This window comes from Anolis carolinensis, chromosome 1 (assembly GCF_035594765.1).
Source record: "Anolis carolinensis isolate JA03-04 chromosome 1, rAnoCar3.1.pri, whole genome shotgun sequence".
Taxonomy (NCBI): Eukaryota; Metazoa; Chordata; class Lepidosauria; order Squamata; family Dactyloidae; genus Anolis; species Anolis carolinensis.
The window spans coordinates 291,301,255-291,323,367 of NC_085841.1; the positions used below are offsets into that span (position 1 = coordinate 291,301,255).

Consider the following 22,113-nt stretch of genomic DNA (forward strand, 5'->3'; position numbering starts at 1 on the left):
GTTTTATAGCTCCAAACATAATTTAAAACATGCAGTAATGTGCAGAAAAGTTTACAGTTGTATGCATACTTTTGTGAGGGTTTGTCCTATTGGTTTTATGGGGAGGGATCTTTTAGAATGACACATATTTATCTGCATAAATGCACTCTAATATGATACAGGTCCCAATTTGAGTTATGAGAAAATGTGGATACACTTTCAGTGGAACTAATCAATTCACTTATATCTTTTTGGAAAGTTTAGTTGCAAGTAGTTGTGTTCTATAGTTCTGTTAATTTGATTGAAGCAAGCTAATGGTCTAATTAAGAATTTTAGTCAATATATTCTTACTTCATTTTCTCTTCTGTGCTAATTGGCAATTTAGTAAAACTGGGTAATATAGTTTACCAAGGAAAAATCTGTGCTTTCTGGAAACCAACACAGATCCCTATACAATCATGACTCCATTTTTTCCAAAGCCTTATACAGGCAGTCCAAACAAGATAGGTTCTTTGTTCTTAAGTAGAATTTGCTTGTAAGTCAGACCAGGTTCATTTTTTAAGTGTAACTATATATATTAGCCTTCAATAGCATAGGGAATGGTTAACACCCCTGTGGTGTTTGTTTTGCTGTCTGTGCCCGTGTTCAGAAAATTTCACCTCACTTTCTGTTCCTGTGATAATTTGATTTTGAAAAACTTGGCTTGTTGTGGAATCAAGACTTGGTGCTAAAGCTTCAGTTGAGACACCTTTTCCCCATGATAACTCTTTCAGAAATGAATTTCCCTTCTGAGGGATAGATTTCTCACTTTCTGATGTCTCAACCCCATTTGTAACTACAGTAGAGTCTCACTTATCCAACATTCACTTATCCAATGTTCTGGATTATCCAACACATTTTTGTAGTCAATGTTTTCAATACATCATGATATTTTGGTGCTAAATTCGTAAATACAGTAATTACTACATAGCACTACTGCGTATTGAACTACTTTTGCTGTCAAATTTGTTGTATAACATGATGTTTTGGTGCTTAATTTATAAAATCATAACCTAATTTGATGTTTAATAGGCTTTTCCTTGACCCCTCCTTATTATCCAACATATTTGCTTATCCAACATTCTGCCGGCCCATTTATGTTGGATAAGAGAGACTCTACTGTATTAGTCGTTTGTAAGTTGGATGTTTGTAACTGCCTGGGGGATTGCCTGTAGCTGTATTTCACTGTAACCAACAACATAGGCCAGGTGGGGTCCCATCCTGGAGCTATAGGTCTGCAGTATTAAATTTAACTTTTTGCCTCCAAGGCTTCTTATTTGATGTATTTTTTTTCAATTTTAATGTCACACTAGCTTTTTAATGTTACATACCTCCTACTTGTGCTATATATATACAGTCATACAGATATTCCATTTTCAAGTAGTTTGTATTTTTATATTTAAAAAATCACATGATATTCAGGAAAACATGGTTTATAGTTGAACAATACTCCAATCACCTATAAGAGAGTTAAATGGCATTTGAAGGACTAGAGCCATATTTACATATTTATATGATACATTAAATGAAAAAATGAAGTAGGCAAGATGTTCATCCCACATTCCAGAAGGCCTATATATGATCAGAAACTGGATATGGGATTAAAAGCATATAAACAGCTTTCCTGGCATATATATATATATATATCTGTGTTAAGTTTTAAATATACAAGAATTCATCCCTATGGTTAGATACATTTAAGATGCATCTATTTTGCTCATTTATGGTATAAATGAATTACAGAATCATTATGAAAATAGCATGCCTATTTTTTCTCATTTTTTGCTGTCATCAACTCATACTGTTTTATTACAACAAAAGAAAAAGAAAGCACCATTCTTGCTTAAATAAGATTTAAATGTACAGTGGTTCCCACCAAACTGTAAAACTGTTTGAAAGAAGAAAGCGCACCACGCTGTTGTACCCCATTTCCAGTTAAACAAATTCTCCCTCCAGCAACAAATGCAAGACAAAAGGAAAAAACAGCCTGCACATCTAATCAGATGTAAGCCATAATCAGCACTAGTATTCATGCTGATTGTTCCACTGCCAAATAATTATTTGATATTCAGAAATATATCTCTATAGAACTGAGGAAAGAGTTTTTGAAAGTCTTCTCAGGTCTGGCGTGGACAACGCCCAGAAGGAGCAGGAATGTCCAGTATTCTGCGCCGATCTTCATATTCATCAGTGTCTGTTGAATCCTCATCCTCATCCATAGGACACTCATTATGATTTGTTTCCTATAGGAGAATCAAAACAACACAAATTGAGATAAAGTTTCATTGCAAAATCACCTCAGCTAAATATGGCTTCAAATTATGCTTACAGCCCATCTAGTGTCGCTTTCACTGGTGATGATACAACCCAGACTCGTTTTTCACAAATATTTAATCCAGCAAACAGCTTGAAATCTTCCTGGATACTCACTGTTACATCTGAAACAGTTATTCCATGTGTTAGGAGCCTAGTCTATGACTATTTAAATGTATATTAAATATCATTACTCAAAGAATGTAATCTGTACAACTCTATTAATGTGTGTAATGTGCATGCCTTCAAGTTGCCTGATGATTCATGGTGACCTCATGAATTTCACAGGGTTTTCGCAGGCAAGGAACCCTATGAAGATGTTGCTCTTATTTTACAGTACTTCTTGACCAGAGGTTAGCATTCAAATCCATTCTATATGCACACTCTTCTTTAATGAGAGCAGGGCAAGATATTGTAAAAGGTTCAATTCATATAGGATGATAATGTTATTCTGTGGAAGAATCTGATCTATCTATATTGCTTTCTTTAAAATCCCTGTATGACTGATTGTATTTCTGGATCCATCATATGAAGCCTATACTTGGCAATCTGTGGACAAAATAATGACAGATTCTGCCAAAATGAAAATGACTGACTAGTGAATATTGCTTCTACTCAAGTATAAGGGTGCACTTAATTATACTTACACGCATACCACAATATATTATACGACTGCAGCAGTACCAAATACATCTGCTGTAATATTGGGTGGATTAGATCATTTCCTATATGAGTGTTGTCCTCATATGCCGCTTTCAGAATTCTAGATCTTTTCAAAATCACCTATATAGTCTTTTAAAGCAATGCATCTCAAGTTATTTCATCTGGAGGATTGGCAGCAGTCAGATATAGATTTCTGCCAAGGGGCTAAAATGGTTTCATTTTTTTCCTGGAAGCTCATTGGGGAACAGCAGCCAATGGTTTGTGGACCAGCAGCGGCCCACAGACCACCACTTTTAGTAGCACTGCTTTATAGTACCTATACAATTATTTATCACCATTCCCTGTATTGCCAAGCTGGTTAAAACATTCCATAAAGTATAAGGTTACTATTCATTTTAAAACTCTTGAAAAGGATTCCATCCATTTCACTCAAAGCATATTAATTTTTATCCTAAAACACAAATGTAACAGTTTACTGGGAAAATAATATCAGCAATATAGGTTTAGGAATAGCAGTTTCAAACTTACCATGCGGGCTACAGATACTTTGAACGTTGGGCAAACCATATGAAATCTAGGAATGGTGACATTAAAAAATTTATCTTTGTAGTAAAGGCAATGGAATGTATAGTATCCTTCCATGTATCCAGAAGTAGTGGCAAATGTCGTGCAGCTAGTATATTCATAAACTCTACCAGGACTGATGATTGGAAATTCTCCTACAGAAATGAAGTTACAAAAAAATTCAATTTTTAGAACAAAAACATTTCAAGTAGGTAGAATTACATGTGTTAATAAAACTGACTAGTTAAACAAATCACTTATATGTTGCATGGGGAAATGTAGTCATGCACTATAACATATCAGCTTAGAGATGAAAACTGCCCTCAAAACAGTATCTGTACAAGTAAGTAATCAAGAAAGGACAATTTTTGGCAAAATCTATGGTAGAGTCTGATCTACATTTTGCCCTAATCTGTTTTGTTCGGTTCCTTTTAAAAAGAGACAATTAAAAAAAATAATCTTGCATTTCAAACAAGCATTCATTCAATCCCCAAAATGCTTCCCCGATTAGATAAGATCTTGAAATACCCCTTACCTACTACTCCAGGACCTTGAACTTCCTCAACTTCACCTTTGGCATTGGTTATCCTCCAGTACCGACTGTCTAACTGACAGGACTTCTCTGGAAGTGCATCTTTGGACATCTCAATTCTAACAAATTACACAAAACTCACTTCAGTGATCTCTCTCACTGATGTACAGTACAGCAGCAATACAAAAATCCCTGTGCATTCATAAAATACTGTTCAGAATTTCTAGAGCCACGGAGAAAAGGGAAGAAATTCTTTTGTGAAGAATGATCTAAACTGTCAATCCAAATGTCTCCTACAATATTTGAGGATGGGAACAGTGAACATTCAAGAGAATGAAGAAAAAAATTAGAAAAAATGAAAGCGTGGGCAGTGCTATCAGATTACAGAGTTCTTCACTGGTCTATATTATATTACCTTTTCTATAAATCACAACATTCCTAAATCAAGATTGGTGGTAAAGAAAACTTAGATTGCAATATACAGGCAGTCCCCAAGCTACAAACATCCAACTTACAAACGACTAATTGTTAAGAACTGAGGCGAGACAACAGGAAATGAAAGAAATCTACCCCTAGGAAGGGAAATTCACTCATGGGAAAAGATGTCTCCGATGAAGCTTTATCTCCAATCCTTGTTTCCACAACAAGCCAGATTTTTTAAAATCCAATTTTCACAGGAACAGAAAGTAAGGTGAAATCTTCTGGACAGGGGCACAGACAGCAAAACAAACATCACAGAGGTGTTACCCCTTCCCTATGCTAGCCAAAGTTAATATATACATATATTTGACGAGTTACACTTGAAAGTGTACCTTTTCCGACTTACATACAAATTCAACTTAAGAACAAAACTACAGAACCTAGCTTGTTCATAACTTGGGGACTGCCTGGGCATCTAAGTACATTTTAATAACAAGAAGATAATAGTAAGGTGATACTCAACAACTGGCTATGACATCTGTACAGTTTATTTAAATACAATTATTAGTGGGGCATAAAATAATGCTCTTCTCCAAAAGAAGAATACAATAACTTCAACAATCCAGCACAAAAAAATATTACTTTGAGCAGACAGATCTTGATGGAAAAATAATCATCTGGAATGTTCCATACATGAGAAATATGGACCACAAAACGGAATTAAGAGGCGAATCCAAAGCAGAAGTCAGTTTGGTGCTTAATGTAGCCATAGCCTTGCATTAACCAGGCAACATTTCCCTTCTCCTACTTTAAGACGCCCACAGTTCTAAATATAACGTCATGCTAGAGAACATCTGCAATGCGACTTTGCTCCAGTCTCATCCTGGCATTCCCCTGAGTTATATGAAAACCTACTCCAGGGTCAAAAAGTTACTACCTGTATGTCCCCCTGACCAGAGCGAAGCCTACATCTGAGGTACTCTGATCAGGGCTAACAAACAACGAACCAAGGTCTGAACTCTTATTAGCTGCTGGTTCTTGCCTTCCCCCAGAACCACAGTAGAGCATGCAGGGCCCTGGGAAGAGGGTGCCATAATGGCACAAAGTTGGTGGCCACTCTGGAGCTCAGTTGGCTTGAGTCTGATCTGCCCCGCATCTGTGCCACACATGCAACCAATTGTGGGAGATATACAGGGAGACGGCATATAGCCTCCCTCCTGTTTCTATTGATAGAAGCAGTTCATAAGTGTAAGCAGATCCCACCTGTACATTGCGATGGCGAGAATGCTAGCTTATATTTTATGCAATTCGATTTTTAATAAAAAGAAAGCAAAGAAATCCTCATCATGTCATTGAAATATTGATAAAATTAGCAAGATAGTTTAATTATTCCTACCTGATTCGGTAAGTGAAGAAATAATGAGGTGGATGTACGGAACTGAGTTCAGGCAAAAATGATGTGGAGACTGAGACAGTAATATCTCCTGTTGTTGCCACACAATCCTTATCATGAACATATCTACACACAGAAAAGAAATCTAGTGTCCTCATCAGATATTTTAAGGCAGAGGTAACAAATGTAGGGCTCTTTATTATTATTTTTTAATTATTTTATTGATTATTTGACACAGACAATTTAATGTAATATACAATCAGAAAATACACATTCAAAAATAATGCAATGTGTCTCTGAAGTTCAATTTCATTGCTAATAGAACTACTGTATATTGAAATGGCAACTTGTGTAAAATAAGCATAACATCTATGTTATTCACTAGGATTCAAGACATTCTCAGAACAAAATCTACACAAACTGTTCTTAACTAGAATGATTAGTTGCTATGTTTTAAGAAAAGCTGCTTCAATCTGGATAATAACAATAGTACCACCGGCTGCTTCCCTGCCCCCTTCCCATGTCATATGAAAAAGTCCTATTGTAATTTTTTAAGAGAAACTCTTTACAAGGAAGAAGATATATCTTCTCAATCATGAAAAATATAAAATATGTCTACACACAACGTTAAATATTTCTTCATTTTTCCCTTTTTCTTTCCCTTTCCTCCCTTCCCTTCTCCTTTTTCCTAATGCAGGGCTCTTTAGATGTGTCCCAGTAGTGAACAGTGAGGAACACTGGGAGCTCCCGTCCAACATTTGAAGGACCACATGATTCTCACTCATTTTAAAGGGGAAAGATATTCAAACATAACTAGGATACTATAAAGGACAATTTTCACATTACAATTTGAACAGTGTACAGATTAAACCAAACCAGCATAAAAAGCCACAATATAACTACACCTACATTTTATGCTAAATTTAGATCAGTACCCATGCTTACCTACCAAGGATAATGTGGTCATGTTATCTATGAAGTCTGGTCTAATGGCCTTATTCTAATGCAGTGGTTCTCCATGGACCCCTTGGGGGTCTTTGGCGATATTTCATGTCATCCATGAATTTGACTCTTTTTTAAATGAACTCGATGTCTTTATTTTCTCTGAGCTCTAACTGAAATCTAGCATTTCCGTCATTTATGAATGTAGGTAATAAATTACAGTAGTATTAATTTAATATCACATGTGAAATTACATATGACATTACTATTGTTCCATATCTTAAAATTGTATGAATAATCTTAAAATGTAATTTAAAGACATTCCAAGGTTGAGTGTCATAAAACTATCTCAAGGAATCCACGATTGTCACTGGACTGGCAAAGAGGTCTGTGGAACAAAAAGGTTTAAGGACCCCTGTTGTAATGGCCATCTCTTCATATCAAATGAATCACAAATACTTGTAAAGGCAATGTGTTATAATGATACAGCAATTAATAAACATGCATTCTTTCTTTTTAAAAACTTTTTGAGAACTTTAAGATCATCTGGGGAGGCCCTGCTCTCGGTCCCACCTGCCTCAAAAGTGCGGCTGGTGGGAACGAGAGACAGGGCCTTCTCAGTGGTGGCTCCTCGGCTATGGAAATCCCTCTCCAGTGACGTCCGGCAGGCTCCATCCCTTCTGAGTTTTAGGAAAAAGGTGAAGACCTGGCTTTGTGAACAAGCGTTTAATGAATGAATTATGTTGGCTTTGACTCGGTCCGGATTAAGGTTTACGTGCAAGGTTTTTGTGGATGAATGGTTTAAGTATTTTTATTGTACTGTTTTAAATGTATTTATTGTATTATGCTAAATTGATTGTTTTAATTGCCTATATTTTATTTTTTGTACTGTACACGGCATTGAATTTTGCCAGATTGTGAGCCGCCCTGAGTCCCTTCGGGTGAGAAGGGCGGCATAGAAATGGAAATAAATAAATAAATAAATAAATAAATAAAAGGAGTAATAGATCTCAGCCACGTGGTGAGTCTGTAGTTGTTTCAGGCCTCTCCTAGTGGCAGTGTTGTGAAAGCTGTACAGCTTCACCACTGATTGACTGTACAGATCTGGAAATACACATTTCATCAGAAGGCTGAACAGGGGAATAAACAGCCATACCACATTTAACAAGTGAAGCACAGTGTTTTTTTTACATCTTGAACTATTTGTGAATTATTCCCATTTCAGTTACCCAAAGATAAATTGAAACAAAACACTTTTCTCTTTGAATCATATTCCACCAATTATTTTGGGTTGGAAACTGAGCATCAAGCACTGAATACTAATGAGAACAGAATATCTCATGTAAGTGTATAATGACTCATGTAAGTATTTCTTTGGCTGGAAAATTTATACATTTGAATGCAAGTAGTTAATACATGGGTCAAGAATCAGTATTGTGATCAAGTATGACTCTCAAATCGTATTCACTATCAGACTTACCCATATTTACTCTAATTCAGTCTAATGTGCTTGATGGGTAAGTCTGATAGTGAATACGATTTGAGAGGCACCCCAATCTAATGCGCATATTTTCCATATTACATGAATCTAATGCGCATCCTAATTTTGGGAAGGTCATTTAGTCAAAAACAGTGAGCATTAGAATCGAGTAAATATGGTAATTTAAGGTGGATAACACTATGTAACACAATTTTTTTGGTCCTAGGTTATAAATGTCATTTCCTAATTGGTTCTATCATAAAAACATTGAGAAGGTTTATTAAGCTGCAAAAACTTTGTTTTTATGGGACATCCAGGTGCACATTTTGCTATAGATTTTCAATGAATATCTCATAGTGTCTCAACCAATTCAACAAAGCTTGTGGTAGCCACAAAAATTTTCTGGACCATAACAACTACTTTCAAAGTAAGTACTGCACATTTTGTTACATAGTGTAATCAGTGCTTGAAATTACAAACTTCTTCCAGGAGCATTTTAAATTTTATAGACTATATTGCTGGCCACTTTCACGGAGAATGCTAACAATTCATATTCTGTGTCATCCTTTACACTTAGCACTTACATATTATTCACAGTTTATCTTGAAGAAGGATAAAAAATTGGATTTTGGGTCTTTTAGACTATGACAGGTTTGTTCTGAAGTATTTAAGGAAAATACATTATTTATTCTTTAACACTCAATTATATACCTCCTATAACATTATAAACATTCTAATTCGTATACGTTTATTATCATTTTGCTTAGTCTCAATCAGAAAATGACAAATCAAGTACTACGAAATAAAAGACATACCTGAAAATCTGATCTCGAATGATGGGATAGCCACCTGTTATTACATTGTTTACATAGGAGGTGAACCATTCCAAATAGGAGCTACCTAAATTATGGAGAAAAAGATTTTACAAGAAAGCTAAACAAACAAACAAACAATCGGTCATTTAGTCTATTGGAAGGTCTATATCAGTGGTTCCCAAACTTATTTGGCCTGCCGCCCCCTTTCCAGAAAAAATATGACTCAGCGCCCCCTGGAAAGGTGGGCGTGGCTTAGAGGGGTGGGTGTGGCTCCTGCTCAAGAGGGCGGGGCTGAGCCTCTCCCCTAGTCCAAGATGCAGGGTGGGGAGGGGGCGGGGCCACAAATGAGTGGCCAGGACTGGGATGGGCCGAGTTACGAGCACTGAGGCAGGGCTGAGCTTCTATCCCTGTCCTGCAGCGCCTGCCAGGACACAGGGGGCAGGGTTAGAGGAGGGGACGGGGGCTTCTTCCCAAGTGCCTGATGGGGCTGAACCTCTATACCCCGCCCCCGTGTTCTAACAAGTGCCTCAGGGGAGGTATACAGAGGCTCAGCCCTGTCTCGCGTTCTTGGGAAGAGACCCCGCCCCAGCCCCGCCCTTTAGTCCAAAAAGGCCTCTCAGGAGAGGTATAGAGGCTCAGCCCTGTCTCGGGCTCTTGGAAGGAGGCCCAGCCCCCTTCCCTAGCTCCGCCCTCTGTCTCGGGCTCTTGGGAAGAAGCCACGCCCACTCCTCTAGCTCCGCCCCATGTTCTAACAGGCGCCTCTGGTGCTCAGCCCTCTCTCTGGCACTTGCAAAGAGGCCCCGCCCCTGTGTCCTAATAGGTGCCATCACCGCCCTCCTTGATCACTCCAGCGCCCATCAGGGGGCAGTAGCGCCCACTTTGGGAATCACTGGTCTATATCAATACCTTTTAAAAAAAAATCAAATCTGCCTTGGGGAAGTAGCAAACAAACATCATTTCCATAACAAATGGTATGCCTAAGAACAGAGAGGAAATGGGGCTATCAGACATGGCAAGGGTTTCTGTGAACACTTGGGAAGAATATTAGCTCATAAATTAAGGAAAAAAGAAAAATAGTCTAGTAAGGACTGAAAAATATTTCAATTTTCCCAAATATTTCAATTTCCCCAAAATAAATTGTAGCAGTTCTAAACAAGATTACAATTAAACATGTCTTCCCTGTGCTATTTCCCATTCCAGTTCTAAAATACATTTTTACCTGTAATAAACATATCAATTGCAGATGGACTTCGTGCCATTTGATCCTTTAAACAAAAAGAAAAAATAAATTATTTATACCCCAAGACATGTGATTTCTACTATCAAATATTGAACTTTCTATGAAGAATCTACAGATGGATTTTAGACCTGGCTTCTCCAACAATAGCAATAAAAGAGCTGAATTGCTAGGACCACTTGTGTATCTCAGTTTATATTCCAAACCTAGGTTTGTGAACACTTCATAAGCAAACCGAAGTTTAAAAATGTAACTAAATTTGGTTGACATTCTAGTTTCATGAAAACATATTATGAGGGCATCAGGAAGAGCCAATCATTTTTAAAACAACTGTTCATTTTCATTCTAGAGGAAGACAGATGGAGAGAGATTTCTATCAAAAATAAACTGTGAGGTTTCATCTCCTTAGAAAGTGACTTTGCATGTTACGATTTAGTATGTACTAAAATGCATAACAACATTCATACATTTAGTTAAGAATTCATCATGGATTCTTTAATATTACAGTAACTTGCAACCATCTTCAGAATATTAAATATTAGATCCAAAGTTATATTGCAACAATAAAACTAATTCTTTGGTATTGCAAAGATGAAAGAAGTTGTACTACAGTATGTCTGGGAAATGAAAGCTTGGTTTCCAGGCCAACAGGAATGATTTTGTAAATGGAAAGACACGTGCCCCTGTCCTACCAACCCCATACTTTTAAGAGGTCTAAAACCAGGTAGCTAAGGTGACCTGCCTGTTTATTTGAACATTTAACTATATGGTTTTAAAAGAATAAATTACTAAAAAGATACCTTATCTAAAAGTGTGACTGATAAAAATGGCATAATGTACAACAAATTCTTATATATGACTTACAAGCAAAAATTACATCTTAAGAAGTTTGCGAGAAACCTAAAATTCAATAGCCAAGGTTGCATCATATATATCCCCATCACCACGATATTATTGCATTGTTATTAGAGTTTTCAAATAGCATTATTAAACAAAGTTGTACTATTATTTCATCGCATAAGCTACGGAACAGATTACCCTTATGCAGATCAGTAAAGAGGTTTATACAGACTACAGACTGTGTTGAAGATAAGGTTAGCAATATAACATTAAATACCTTCAAGAATGGGAATTCTTGAAAAATCAAGGAAAACCCAAAATTATGTCATTATATGTCAAAGACCTGGAGGTGAGATCTGGGAAGCTTAATCAGTAAGCACAATCTTGCTTCCCTGTAAAATGGTGTGTGGTGTTCTTTCTGCCATCAAATTAAGCTTCTGTCACAGCAATTACAGCCATTTGTAACATTTCAAGCTTTGTATTTCCTTTCTTCAGTTAGAAAATCTGAACATTCCTGTGACCTTTAGCCATTGATGGGAAAGGGGCTCACAGATGAAAAATAACTTGACTTGAAATAGTCTACATATAGAGTCACGTTGTGCCTACCATATACTGCATCAATTTCATCTTACTGAAGCAGGTGAGCATCATTAGTGTTGTCTAAAGGATCTATTTAGAAGTCTTTCTTACTGGACACTGGTAGAAGATCTCATAACTATTGCGACCCTCCACGCTCTCCAAAGCCATGTACTGACTCAATCCGGTGTGAATGCAAAAGGTTAAAGGGAGGCACTGTTTCAGCCCTAGCCGCTGCTGAAAGCCACCAGCTGCCGTGTCAATGTCCAACAAATCCTCAGAGCGATAGTGATTGGAAAGTGCCATGCTTCCCATCAACCTATGTACCAACAAAAAGAAAAGAAAAAGCATTATAATGAAAAAAAAAACTTGTAAGAAAAGTACCGTATTTACTCGAGTCTAATGTGCACCTTTTTTGGCTAAATTAGACTGCCAAAATTAGGATACACATTAGCTTTGCATATTATGGTAATAATAATAATTATAATAATAATTTTATTCTTATATCCCGCCCCATCTCCCCGGAGGGACTCGGGGCGGCTTACATGGGGCCATGCCCAGACACGACAGCACAAATCAGATAAAACATTAAACCGAGCAGTAAAACTTCAACATGATTAAAAACAGTCATAAAAGTCAATATACACAATAATATTAAAATCCCGATTTGGGTCAAAAGATCCAGGCCAAGGTGCAAAGCAATATCAAGTTATCAGGGAGGGATAATTATACAGCAGGTGTAATACTTAAAGTGCTGAATGAATCCTAAAAACAATCCAGAGGGTCTACTGCTTAATAGGTAAATAACATGATCCCACAAGGATCAGTCAACGAAGGCCTTCTGGAATAGCCAAGTTTTCAGGCTCTTCCTGAAAGAAAGTAGGGTAGGGGCCTGCCTAATCTCCCTAGGGAGCAAGTTCCACAGCCGGGGGGCCACGGCGGAGAAGGCCCTCTCCCTCGTCCCCACCAACCGCAACTGTGAAGTTGGTGGAATCGAGAGGAGGGCCTCCCCTGACGAGCGAAGAGGTCGTGCGGGTTCATAGGGGGAAATGCGGTCTCAAAGGTAGGTGGGTCCCAAACCATTAAGGGCTTTGTAGGTGATAACCTGCACCTTGAATTGGGCTCGGAAAATAAATGGCAGCCAGTGGAGCTCTTTAAACAGCGGCGTTGTTAGTGCTGGACCAAAGCAAAAGGGGAAGCTGCTTCAGGAGCACCATGAAGCTTGGAAACATGCAGCAGCCGTGAGAAAAACATAAGCAAAAGACACAGAGGAGGAGGCTACTTGCTTCAAAGACATTTTCTGCCTCCTTACCCCAAGGTTAGACAAGGCTACTGAAGGCTAAGTCATGGTGCAGGCGAAGCCAAAGGGAGGACTTGGGAGGCGGGGAAGAAGCCCAGCCCTAAAAAGGAGGGAAGGAAAGGGAGGGAGGAGCAGCAGAAGCTTTGGCCGAGCCGGGCCTCACAAAGAAATTTTTCCAATTCCTTCACTTGAAATATAACCTGTACCAACTGGTATAGCTTATATTTCAAGTATTAACTAGCACTGACACTTACGTTTCCAAGATCACATAAGATTTACCTCGCCATACTTTAAAGCCTCCTGCATAATTCTGGGGTTTGTAGTTTAGTGAGGCCGGGAACTTTTCTGGCTGATAATGGGAGAGACCTCTCTCTAAATGACAAACCACAGAATTCTGCAAGAGGGAGCCACAGGATTGAAAGTGGGCGCACACTTTAAATTCTACTTTTTAAAGTGTAGTGTAATGCTGCTGGTGCCTTTGGCGTATTTATTCCCCATCATAGAGCTCACTTCCAGTAAGTCAGAGCTTTTCATGAGATTTGCTTGTGATTCCCTTTTGCATCCATGGTGGTACAGCTCTTTAGATTTGGGGGTTAAAGTCTAGGACCCCAGCCTAGACTTCCTATGGTGTATCTGCACTGTAGAATTAATGCAGTTTGACATTACTTTTAATTGCCATGGCTCAGTACTATGTAATCTAAACAGTTGTAGTTTGCTGGGGCACCCACATTCTTTGGCAGAGAAGGCTAAAGACCTTGTAAAAGTACAACTCCCAGGATTTGGGGGGTTTCAGGGTTTGGAAAATTGAGGTGCCCATTAGATTTGATGGCGCATTAGAATTGAGTAACAGTAGTGCTGACAGTTTTAAAGATACAGTTCAAATATATACCTCCTTATATAGATAGGAAGGCAGCCAACTGTTAAACACAAATTACAGTTAATGTTAATTTCTTACCCTGGAACAACTAGCTTTTGTCCATTATGGATCCGAAATGAACATCGATAGTCATCAGGAAGTTTGCAACGAATTTGTGCTTCAACTGCATCCAACTCTTCCTCCTGTACGCTCTCTGTGAATATTTAGAAACTTCATATTTTAGTGGACATCATCAGAGAACATAAACAATGTATGCTATGCAAAGCAACTGAAGACCCAACCCTAAATTCAGAATGAGAAAAGAAAAGGCAGGTTCCATTGAGTCTAGGCCCTGATGAAAGGCCCTACCCTCCATTCTAGCAGCTACTGCCCTGCCATTGGAGAGAAAGAAGAGACAGTACAGTGGGCACATGGTATCCACTAGTGTTTGGTCCCAGGACCCCTATGAATACCAAAAATTGTTGATGCCCAACTCACTACTAGAATCAATCATACTATTGCCTATCCTGTCCTGAAGTTCACATTTATACACACGTTATTTCTCAAAATAAGCCCTTAAGGTTCAAATGTTTGTCTGCTTTTCCTTTCTCTACTTCTAGACCACAATGCTAAATAAAACGTTCAGATTAATACAACTTCTATTATTTCACATGACAGTATGAAATTAAAAGGGAAGAATTGTTGTCTGTTCAAACCAGAAGGAACAAAGAGAACATCAAATAAATTTTTAGATTGGGGTTTGCTTGTTTGTTTTTTACAATATTTAACAGCCTAGGATGGTCACTAAAACATTTCCACTTGGGTTTACAAATAAAATGGAGAAAAAATCATTAAGAAAGAATGATGTTCTGATGTCTGAAAAATGGCACACATACCTTTCAAAGAAGTAATCATCCGGGGACAGCGTTGCAACAAGTATGTTTCCAAATCATCCCAAGCCTTTTTAAGTGTAGCATAATACTGAATATATCTGCCTAAATCAGCATAAAAATCTATAAAGATTGCTTTCCAGCTCTTATTTCTCCTGGATTTCTCAGTTCTAAAAAAACAAACACAGCAGCATGTGTGTCATTTGCAAATATACCAATCAGCAGTGAAAAATGTAGAAACGCTGTTAATGTTGTTTATACAACTTTTGGACTCACAGGTTTGCGACATGCTTAAAATAACAAATAAATCCATGTTAAAGGAAGAAGAACAAGGACAGTGCTACATTTCTAAGACATTTTTTTTCTAGCATAGTGTTAGTGCAGCCTTATTAATAGATGTAAATATGACTAGCTAAACATTTATCATTTTATGACTATATCAAAAATGTATGAAACTGAGGTGAAAGCATAAATTAAATTATAACCCAATTCTGTTTAGTATGTATGCAATGTTAGATCCATATTAAGAAAACAACAATACTTTGTCATTTTTCATAGAAATAACCTCATTGCTTAGATAAACCAAGCTTACAGAAAAGTCAATGCTAGCCAAAAACTGAGCAGAAAAATGGTCTTGGAAAGCAAATGGCACCATGTTGAAATGAAAACATGTGCACTAGTTAAGCGAATGGCTAAATTACTGTTATTTCTGGTTTTAATACAATAAATGATATATTTCTGCAAAATCTGTACTTTAAGTGGTGCAAATTAATCAGGAAATACATTGCTAAGAAAAGGTGAGTAAAGTGATAGTTAATTTCTTCAATTTTAATATGCACTTTTTCCCTATATAAACATTTCTTTAAAAAATGAGATGTATTTTAGAATCACAGATGTTTCTTAATGTATTTTTAGTGGTGTAGAACTGAAATTAAGATGCATCTAATAATCAATGGTGTTTTACAATTGAAGAAACATGGTAGTGAATTTATGTCACAACTATAGGAGGTGTAAAAGGTCACCTTGTGCTGCCATCTAGTGTTAGCTATTGACCAAAAAACTACAAGGCATCTTTAAGTCAGACAGACCATAGAGGCTGCCCTCAAACAGATAACACTACATAACACAATTATTGCTCCTGGATTATAAATGTCATTTCCTAATTGGTTCTGTCATAAAAACATGGAAAAAGATTGCTACACTACAAAAACTTTCTTTTTGCTGGAGATTCTGCAGCATGTTTTGCTAAAGTTTTTCAATGAATATCTCATAGAGTCTCAACCAATTCTACATACTGTAGTTTGTTTCTGGAGTATAACTATTTATTTATTTACAGCATTTATATTCCGCCCTTCTCACCCCAAAGGGGACTCAGGGCGGATCACATTACACATATAGGCAAACATTCAATGCCTTTTAACATAGAACAAATTCAAGACAAACATAGGCTCCGAGCGGGCCTCGAACTCATGACCTCCTGGTCAGAGTGATTCATTGCAGCTGGTTACAGCTGGCTTGCTCTCCCGCCTGCGCCACAGCCCAGGCCCAAAGTAATGCACAATTAAACAGGAATAACACTTTCGAACCAGGAACATTTTTTTTTCAAATTTTGCTACATACTCCAATCATTCTCCATAAAAAAGGCATGTGACCATAAATTGGATGTCCTTTTGAATCTCAAAACATCAATGTATCAGCCATACTTACTCAGTCAAAAGCCAATATTTCTTGCAATGCCTCCTCCACAATGGGTCATGACTTGAAAGCTGATTTAATCTACGATTTACGTAACAGCAGCTGTAAATACAAATTACACATGAACAATGAAGCTGAAGAAATCAAACTGGAAAATTTGAAATTTACACTAATATGAATATACGTAATATGAAAGTCTCTAAATGAATGCATGCTCTAGCTCAGTAATACCACATCAGGCATCATATAGGCCCGTGCTTTCCAACGTGGGTGATAATGCTCCCTGGGGATCACTAGAACGATTTCAGAACGCGCCCTAGATGCCAGCCCTCTCCCCTCAGGTCGGGACCAAGAGCAGGAGCCAAACCCTAATACCCACTGCTGCCTCCTCTTTGTCCAAGGTGCTGCTGGGAAGATAGAAGACACCTGTAAGGCTGTCCCTCTTCGGCCTAGCAGCTCGGGCTTCCTTTGGCAGCACGTGGAGTCCATGTGTGCCTGCTTGGTAGTGGTGGGAAGTGAGCGCACTAAGCCCCAAGGAGGGAGAAAGCTTAGTGGCTATGGAGCGTGCAGAGGAAGCCTTGTGTTCTGGGATGGGATGCCAAAGGTTCTGTGGAAAGGTTCCCAAAGAGCAAGGTGCCTTTGGCCCCCGTCGTGGGCATGTGGCCCAAAGAAGTCCAGCCTATTTTATCCCTGGCCCCTTTTTACTGCCACGTTGTGTTAGCATCTACCTTCTATTGCAGGCATCTTCAAACTACGGCCTCGGGCTGTTTGGGCCTTCAGCTCCCAGAATTCCTGACCACTGAACAAACTAACTAGGGCTTCTGGGAGCTGGAGGCCCAAACAGCTGGAGATCCTCAGTTTGAGGATGTCTGTTTTATTGCATAAGCACTAGACTGTTACTGTCACTTCAGAAGCCTTAATGTCCATGAGTTTCAGCTAACTACTACAGAAGAGTCTCACTCATCCAACACTCGCTTATCCAACGTTCTGGATTATCCAATGCATTCTTGTAGTCAATGTTTTCAATACATCGTGATATTTTGGTGCTAAATTCATAAATACAGTAATTACTACATAGCATTAATGCATATTGAACTACTTTTTCTGTCAAATTTGTTGTATAACATGATGTTTTGGTGCTTAATTTGTAAAATCATAACCTAAGTTGATATTTAATAGGCTTCTCCTTAATCTCTCCTTATTATCCAACATATTCGCTTATCCAACGTTCTGCTGGCCCGTTTATGTTGGATAAGTGAGACTCTACTGTATACACAATTTTAATTGGGATTTGTGTTGTTCTTGATTATTTTATTTTATTTATTTATAGTCAAAATAATCCTGAGTGTTTAAAAAAACTGATATTTACATTTAGTCTGTAAATAGAGAAGGAAGGAATGGACAGCTTGAGATAAATCCTATTAAACTGTGGAAGTTCCTGGCATCACAGAATGGAAGGCAAACATTGATTTACTACTCCAGGCTGGGGAGTGGGGACGGGGACATAAAACTTTGGAGGAGCTATAGCATCCTGACTTCATGTGAGCACTACTTCAGTCTAATAATGAGTCTGAAAAGTACTGTACACTCACAAGATACACAAAGTCTGACAGAAAAACAACACTGATTGACTGCCTGACTTTCAAAGCACACGAACTATGTTTAAGCAGCTTTAATTGTGATATACTACAGGGATAGATCTAATAACAGGTCAATTTCAGAAGCACATGCCAATTCCAGTAGTTTATGCCAAGGAAACTAGGAAGATATGATATAAAGATGTGCAGCTGCTGCAATGTTAAGATTCAATATCCCCTGAGGAGAGACATTACTTTGAGAAGTAACCTTGTGCACCATGGGAAGACTATCTCACTGACAATGTTATGACAACACTAGCTGAGCTGTACTTCCAGAACAGAATGAGGTGTGTTGGGAGACTTTTTTTTAACTAGGTAACCTAAAATTAGCAGAAGATCTGCTAATCACAGACCTTACGAAGGTAGGTACCATTTGGTAGAATAAGCCCCATCCCATTACTTATGTTCTGCAGTACAGCTATGAATTAGAACCAGCAATGGAGCACCGCATGTGTGAAAATCTTGCATTGAAAGGACCACTGAAGTATCCAAGTGACATGCTCTGATTGCCTATCATGTCTGACATAAAGTATGGTCCTTTGTTGAGACATTTCCCTCAGGACAAAAGGGTTATGTCGATTACTCTTTTTTGGTAGAAAAGGAGATCTGTCAGCTGCTTAAAACAAATGGTGTACTTTACATGAAAATGTTGGGATTCTGTGCACCTCACAACCTCTGAGGATGCCTTCCACAAATGTGAGCGAAACGTCAGGAGAGAAAGCTTCGGGAACATAGCCATACAGCCCAAAAGACTCACAGCAACCCAGTGATTCTGGCCACGAAAGCCTTCGACAATACATGAAAATGTTGTTTCACCAAAAAAAAAATAGCTCTGAGTCATGATGTACTCATGGAATACCCCTTATTTAACACCTACAAACAGGCCTATACATATGAGGCATATCTCCTGAAATACACTGTAATTCTCATACAGGCACACAATATCACAGAAGTCACTCAAAGTTTTTTTCTAATTCATCTGGATGAGATTCATCATAGCATATGGCTACCATTTCTCATTACAGACTTCTTTGGATTAATTTCTACAAAAAAGTCTGCCACGTATCTGAAATTTTTCTTTAAAATATTTATTTTGTTTTCTAACTGCCTATCTGTTTTATCTGCATTATCAAATTCACAAACGACAACTTGTGTCCTTTTTAGAAAATATTACAAAGCTACGTCATAGTGATTCACACCTGACATGATTCCCATGGTTGACTAAATAGTAGCTTCATGTTCTAATTTGCCCATCCTTTTCCTTAGGCCTCATGGAGATTTAAAAAAATGAATATAGTACTTGGTTTGTTTGCAACCACTGACAACATTCCCTCCTGCTGTTAGGAATTGTGAGAGTTAAAGTGCAAAACAACTAGTGGGCTGAAGTTTGCCCATGCCTGATCTAGACTGTAGCATTAATGCAGGTTGACAGTACTTTAACTGATGTATGAAATCCTGGGATTTGGGATTTGCACAGCACTCTTTGGAAGAGAAGGCAAAAGGCACTGTACAATTACAGCTCCCAAGATTGCACAGGATTGAGCCATGGAGGAACGCATCCTCAAACACCAAAATACTCGCTTCTCTGGCAGGAGGCTTTCTCAGTAAATAAAGATATACACTCAAAAAAAGGGAGGAATTCCAGACAAGAAACAATCAGGGCCAGCTAACACCTCCCAGTTCAAAGAAGATATTGTGAGATTTTCTGCCTTGATATTTTGGGTTATATGGCTGTGTGGAAGGGCACTCAGGCAGACAAGAGTTCTTTCTCCCACCCTAGACCCTCTACAGGCATATAAACCCCACTTGCCTAGTTTCCAACAGACTTCACAATCTTGGAGGATCCCTGCCATAGACGTGGGCGAAACGTCAGGAGAGAATGCTTCTGGAACATGGCCACACTGCCCGGAAAACTCACAACAACCCAGTTTCCCAGGGCCCTTCCACATAGCCATATAACCCAGAATATCATGGCAGAAAAGCCCACAATATCTGCTTTGAACTAGGATATATGGCTGTGTGGACTCACACAAACAGTTCAAAACAAATTTTGTGAGATTTCCTGTTTTGGTATTCTGGGTTATATGGCTGTGTGGAAGAGCCCCCAGTTTCTCAGGGCCCTTCCACACAGCCATATAACCCAGAATATCAAGGCACAAAATCCCACATTATCTGAGTGTGGATTTTCTGCTTTGATATTCTGGGATACAGGACTGCGTGGAAGAGCCCGGGGTTATTTGACTCCACAATGCCATATATTCCAGTTCAAAGCAGATAATGTGTGATTGTATTTAGCTGTGTGGAAAGGGCCTCCAAGGCCTGGTTCGGGCCAAGCCAGCTCTCCTGCCCAGAGAGAAGAGAAGGCGGCGCACCTGTTGGAGCCGCGGGGAAAGAAAGCAGCAGAAGGGGGGGGGGGAATGTTGGTATCTACACCGCAGAATTAATGCAGTTTGGCACTGCTTTAACTGCCGTTGCTTAATGCTGTGGAATCCTAAGAGCTGCATTTTGGCGAGGCAGGAGAAAGAAAGCTCTAGGCCTTCACTTCAGAAGGATTCCACGGCACTGTTAAAGTGGTGCCAAATGCATTAGTTCTACAGCAGGCCCGGGGAAACTTGGGCCTTCCAGGAGCTTTGGACTTCAACTCCCACCATTCCTAACAACCTGCCCATGCTTGTTCTACAGTGTGGACGGGCCCCATCCCTCCCTCGCCGCCTTCCATGTTCCTCTTGGCCTCCTTTTTGCAGCCTGGCTTCCAAAAACACCGCGTCCGCGCCCGCTTCCTTCGGCCGCCTTTGCCCGCCCCGCCTGCCTGCCTGCCGGCGCACCTGGTGAGATCCCTGTAGTCGAGGCAGCTGAGGATGAGGAGCAGCGGGTCGGTGGGAAGCAGCCCCAGGCTCAGCAGTCCCGCGTCCAGCTCTCCGGGCGCCGCCATCTTGCTCCGCCTCACGCTCGGGCCTCCGCCTCCTGCTCTCGCTCCGCCTCCCTTCCCTTCAACTAGGCCCAAGCCTGGGCCTTGTCACCCTGGGAAACCTCGGATAGATAGCTCACGCAGGCCTGGGCAAACTTGGGCCCTCCAGGTGTTTTGGACTTCGACTCCCACCATTCCTAACAGCCTCAGGCCCCTTCCTTTTCCCCCTCAGCCGCTTACTGTTGTACACTTACGAAACACAGACTGTCTACAATCATCTGGAACGATCCCATCAGCATTACCTTGGGGAACATCCTGCCAATTGTCCTGGAACACAAGCACTGAAGCCGTCACTCTCCACCATCAACGTCGCTGGCCTGCCCACGTTGTCCGAATCCCATCAACTTCACTGGACTTGCCTCAACTCAAGAGCGGAAAACTGAATGTCAACAAACAGCAGAAGAAATCTGGGGGCTCTTCCACACAGCCATATATCCCAAAATATCAAGGCAGAAAATCCCACAATATCTTGTCGAAGGCTTTCATGGCTGGAATCACAGGGTTGTTGTGTGTTTTCTGGGTTGTATGGCCATGTTCCAGAAGTAATCTCTCGAGGTTTCACCCACGTCTATGGCAAGCATCCCCAATATACCTCACAACCTCTGACGATGCCTGCCATAGATGTGGGCGAAGCGTCAGGAGAGAATGCTTCTGGAAGAGTGGTATTCTTTCTAGAGATTCCTTAGAGACCATTTTAATCAAATTTGTACATAATCAAATCCGCAAAAGTCAAAACTGCAGCTGTGGATGGACAAATGTAGTACTCGAAGGATTCCCTAGGATGCTGCCATGGAAGTTAATGTGGAATTGCAGTGCTATAATTGTGTAGTATGCTATCTCTTTTGTGGATTATATGAGTTTGATTATATGATGCTTCCTTGGGGGTACCCAAGATATGAAATGCTCTGTTCCCCTGCTTTACATCCCTTGTGAGTTGACTGTGTTTCCATCCTGATGGGATTCCATTCCTTGAA

The 22,113-nt window shown here is 39.4% G+C and overlaps 1 protein-coding gene across 2 annotated transcripts; it reads right to left on the reverse strand.

Moving 5' to 3' along the window:
• Positions 1-1,386: 1,386 nt before the first annotated feature.
• On the reverse strand, positions 1,387-21,458 carry fbxo3 (F-box protein 3). 2 transcript variants are annotated; one of them, XM_062967858.1, is made up of 11 exons: positions 21,382-21,458; positions 16,547-16,636; positions 14,846-15,009; positions 14,049-14,163; positions 11,908-12,112; positions 10,360-10,405; positions 9,141-9,225; positions 5,907-6,029; positions 4,094-4,209; positions 3,523-3,713; positions 1,387-2,261 (listed from the first exon to the last, which is right to left on the reverse strand). In XM_062967858.1, the coding sequence occupies exons 1-11, from the start codon at positions 21,441-21,443 to the stop codon at positions 2,136-2,138; spliced, it is 1,323 nt and encodes a 440-aa protein (XP_062823928.1). In that variant the 5' UTR covers positions 21,444-21,458; the 3' UTR covers positions 1,387-2,135. The 2 variants fall into 2 exon arrangements, with proteins under 2 accessions (XP_062823928.1, XP_003225210.2); XM_003225162.4 differs by lacking the exon at positions 21,382-21,458 and adding an exon at positions 20,997-21,164.
• Positions 21,459-22,113: the final 655 nt, after the last annotated feature.

What these genes read in the sequence shown, in the direction of transcription:
- fbxo3 (XM_003225162.4), bottom strand. Translation starts at nt 21,103, where the DNA reads ATGGCGGCGCCCGGAGAGCTGGACGCGGGACTGCTGAGCCTGGGGCTG. An exon ending in ATTCGAGATCAGATTTTCAG is followed by an intron (nt 6,030 to 9,140) that starts GTATGTCTTTTA and finishes TTCTGTGTGTAG; the next exon opens with ATATGTTCATGATAAGGATT. An exon ending in TCAAGGTCCTGGAGTAGTAG is followed by an intron (nt 3,714 to 4,093) that starts GTAAGGGGTATT and finishes TCATTTCTGTAG; the next exon opens with GAGAATTTCCAATCATCAGT.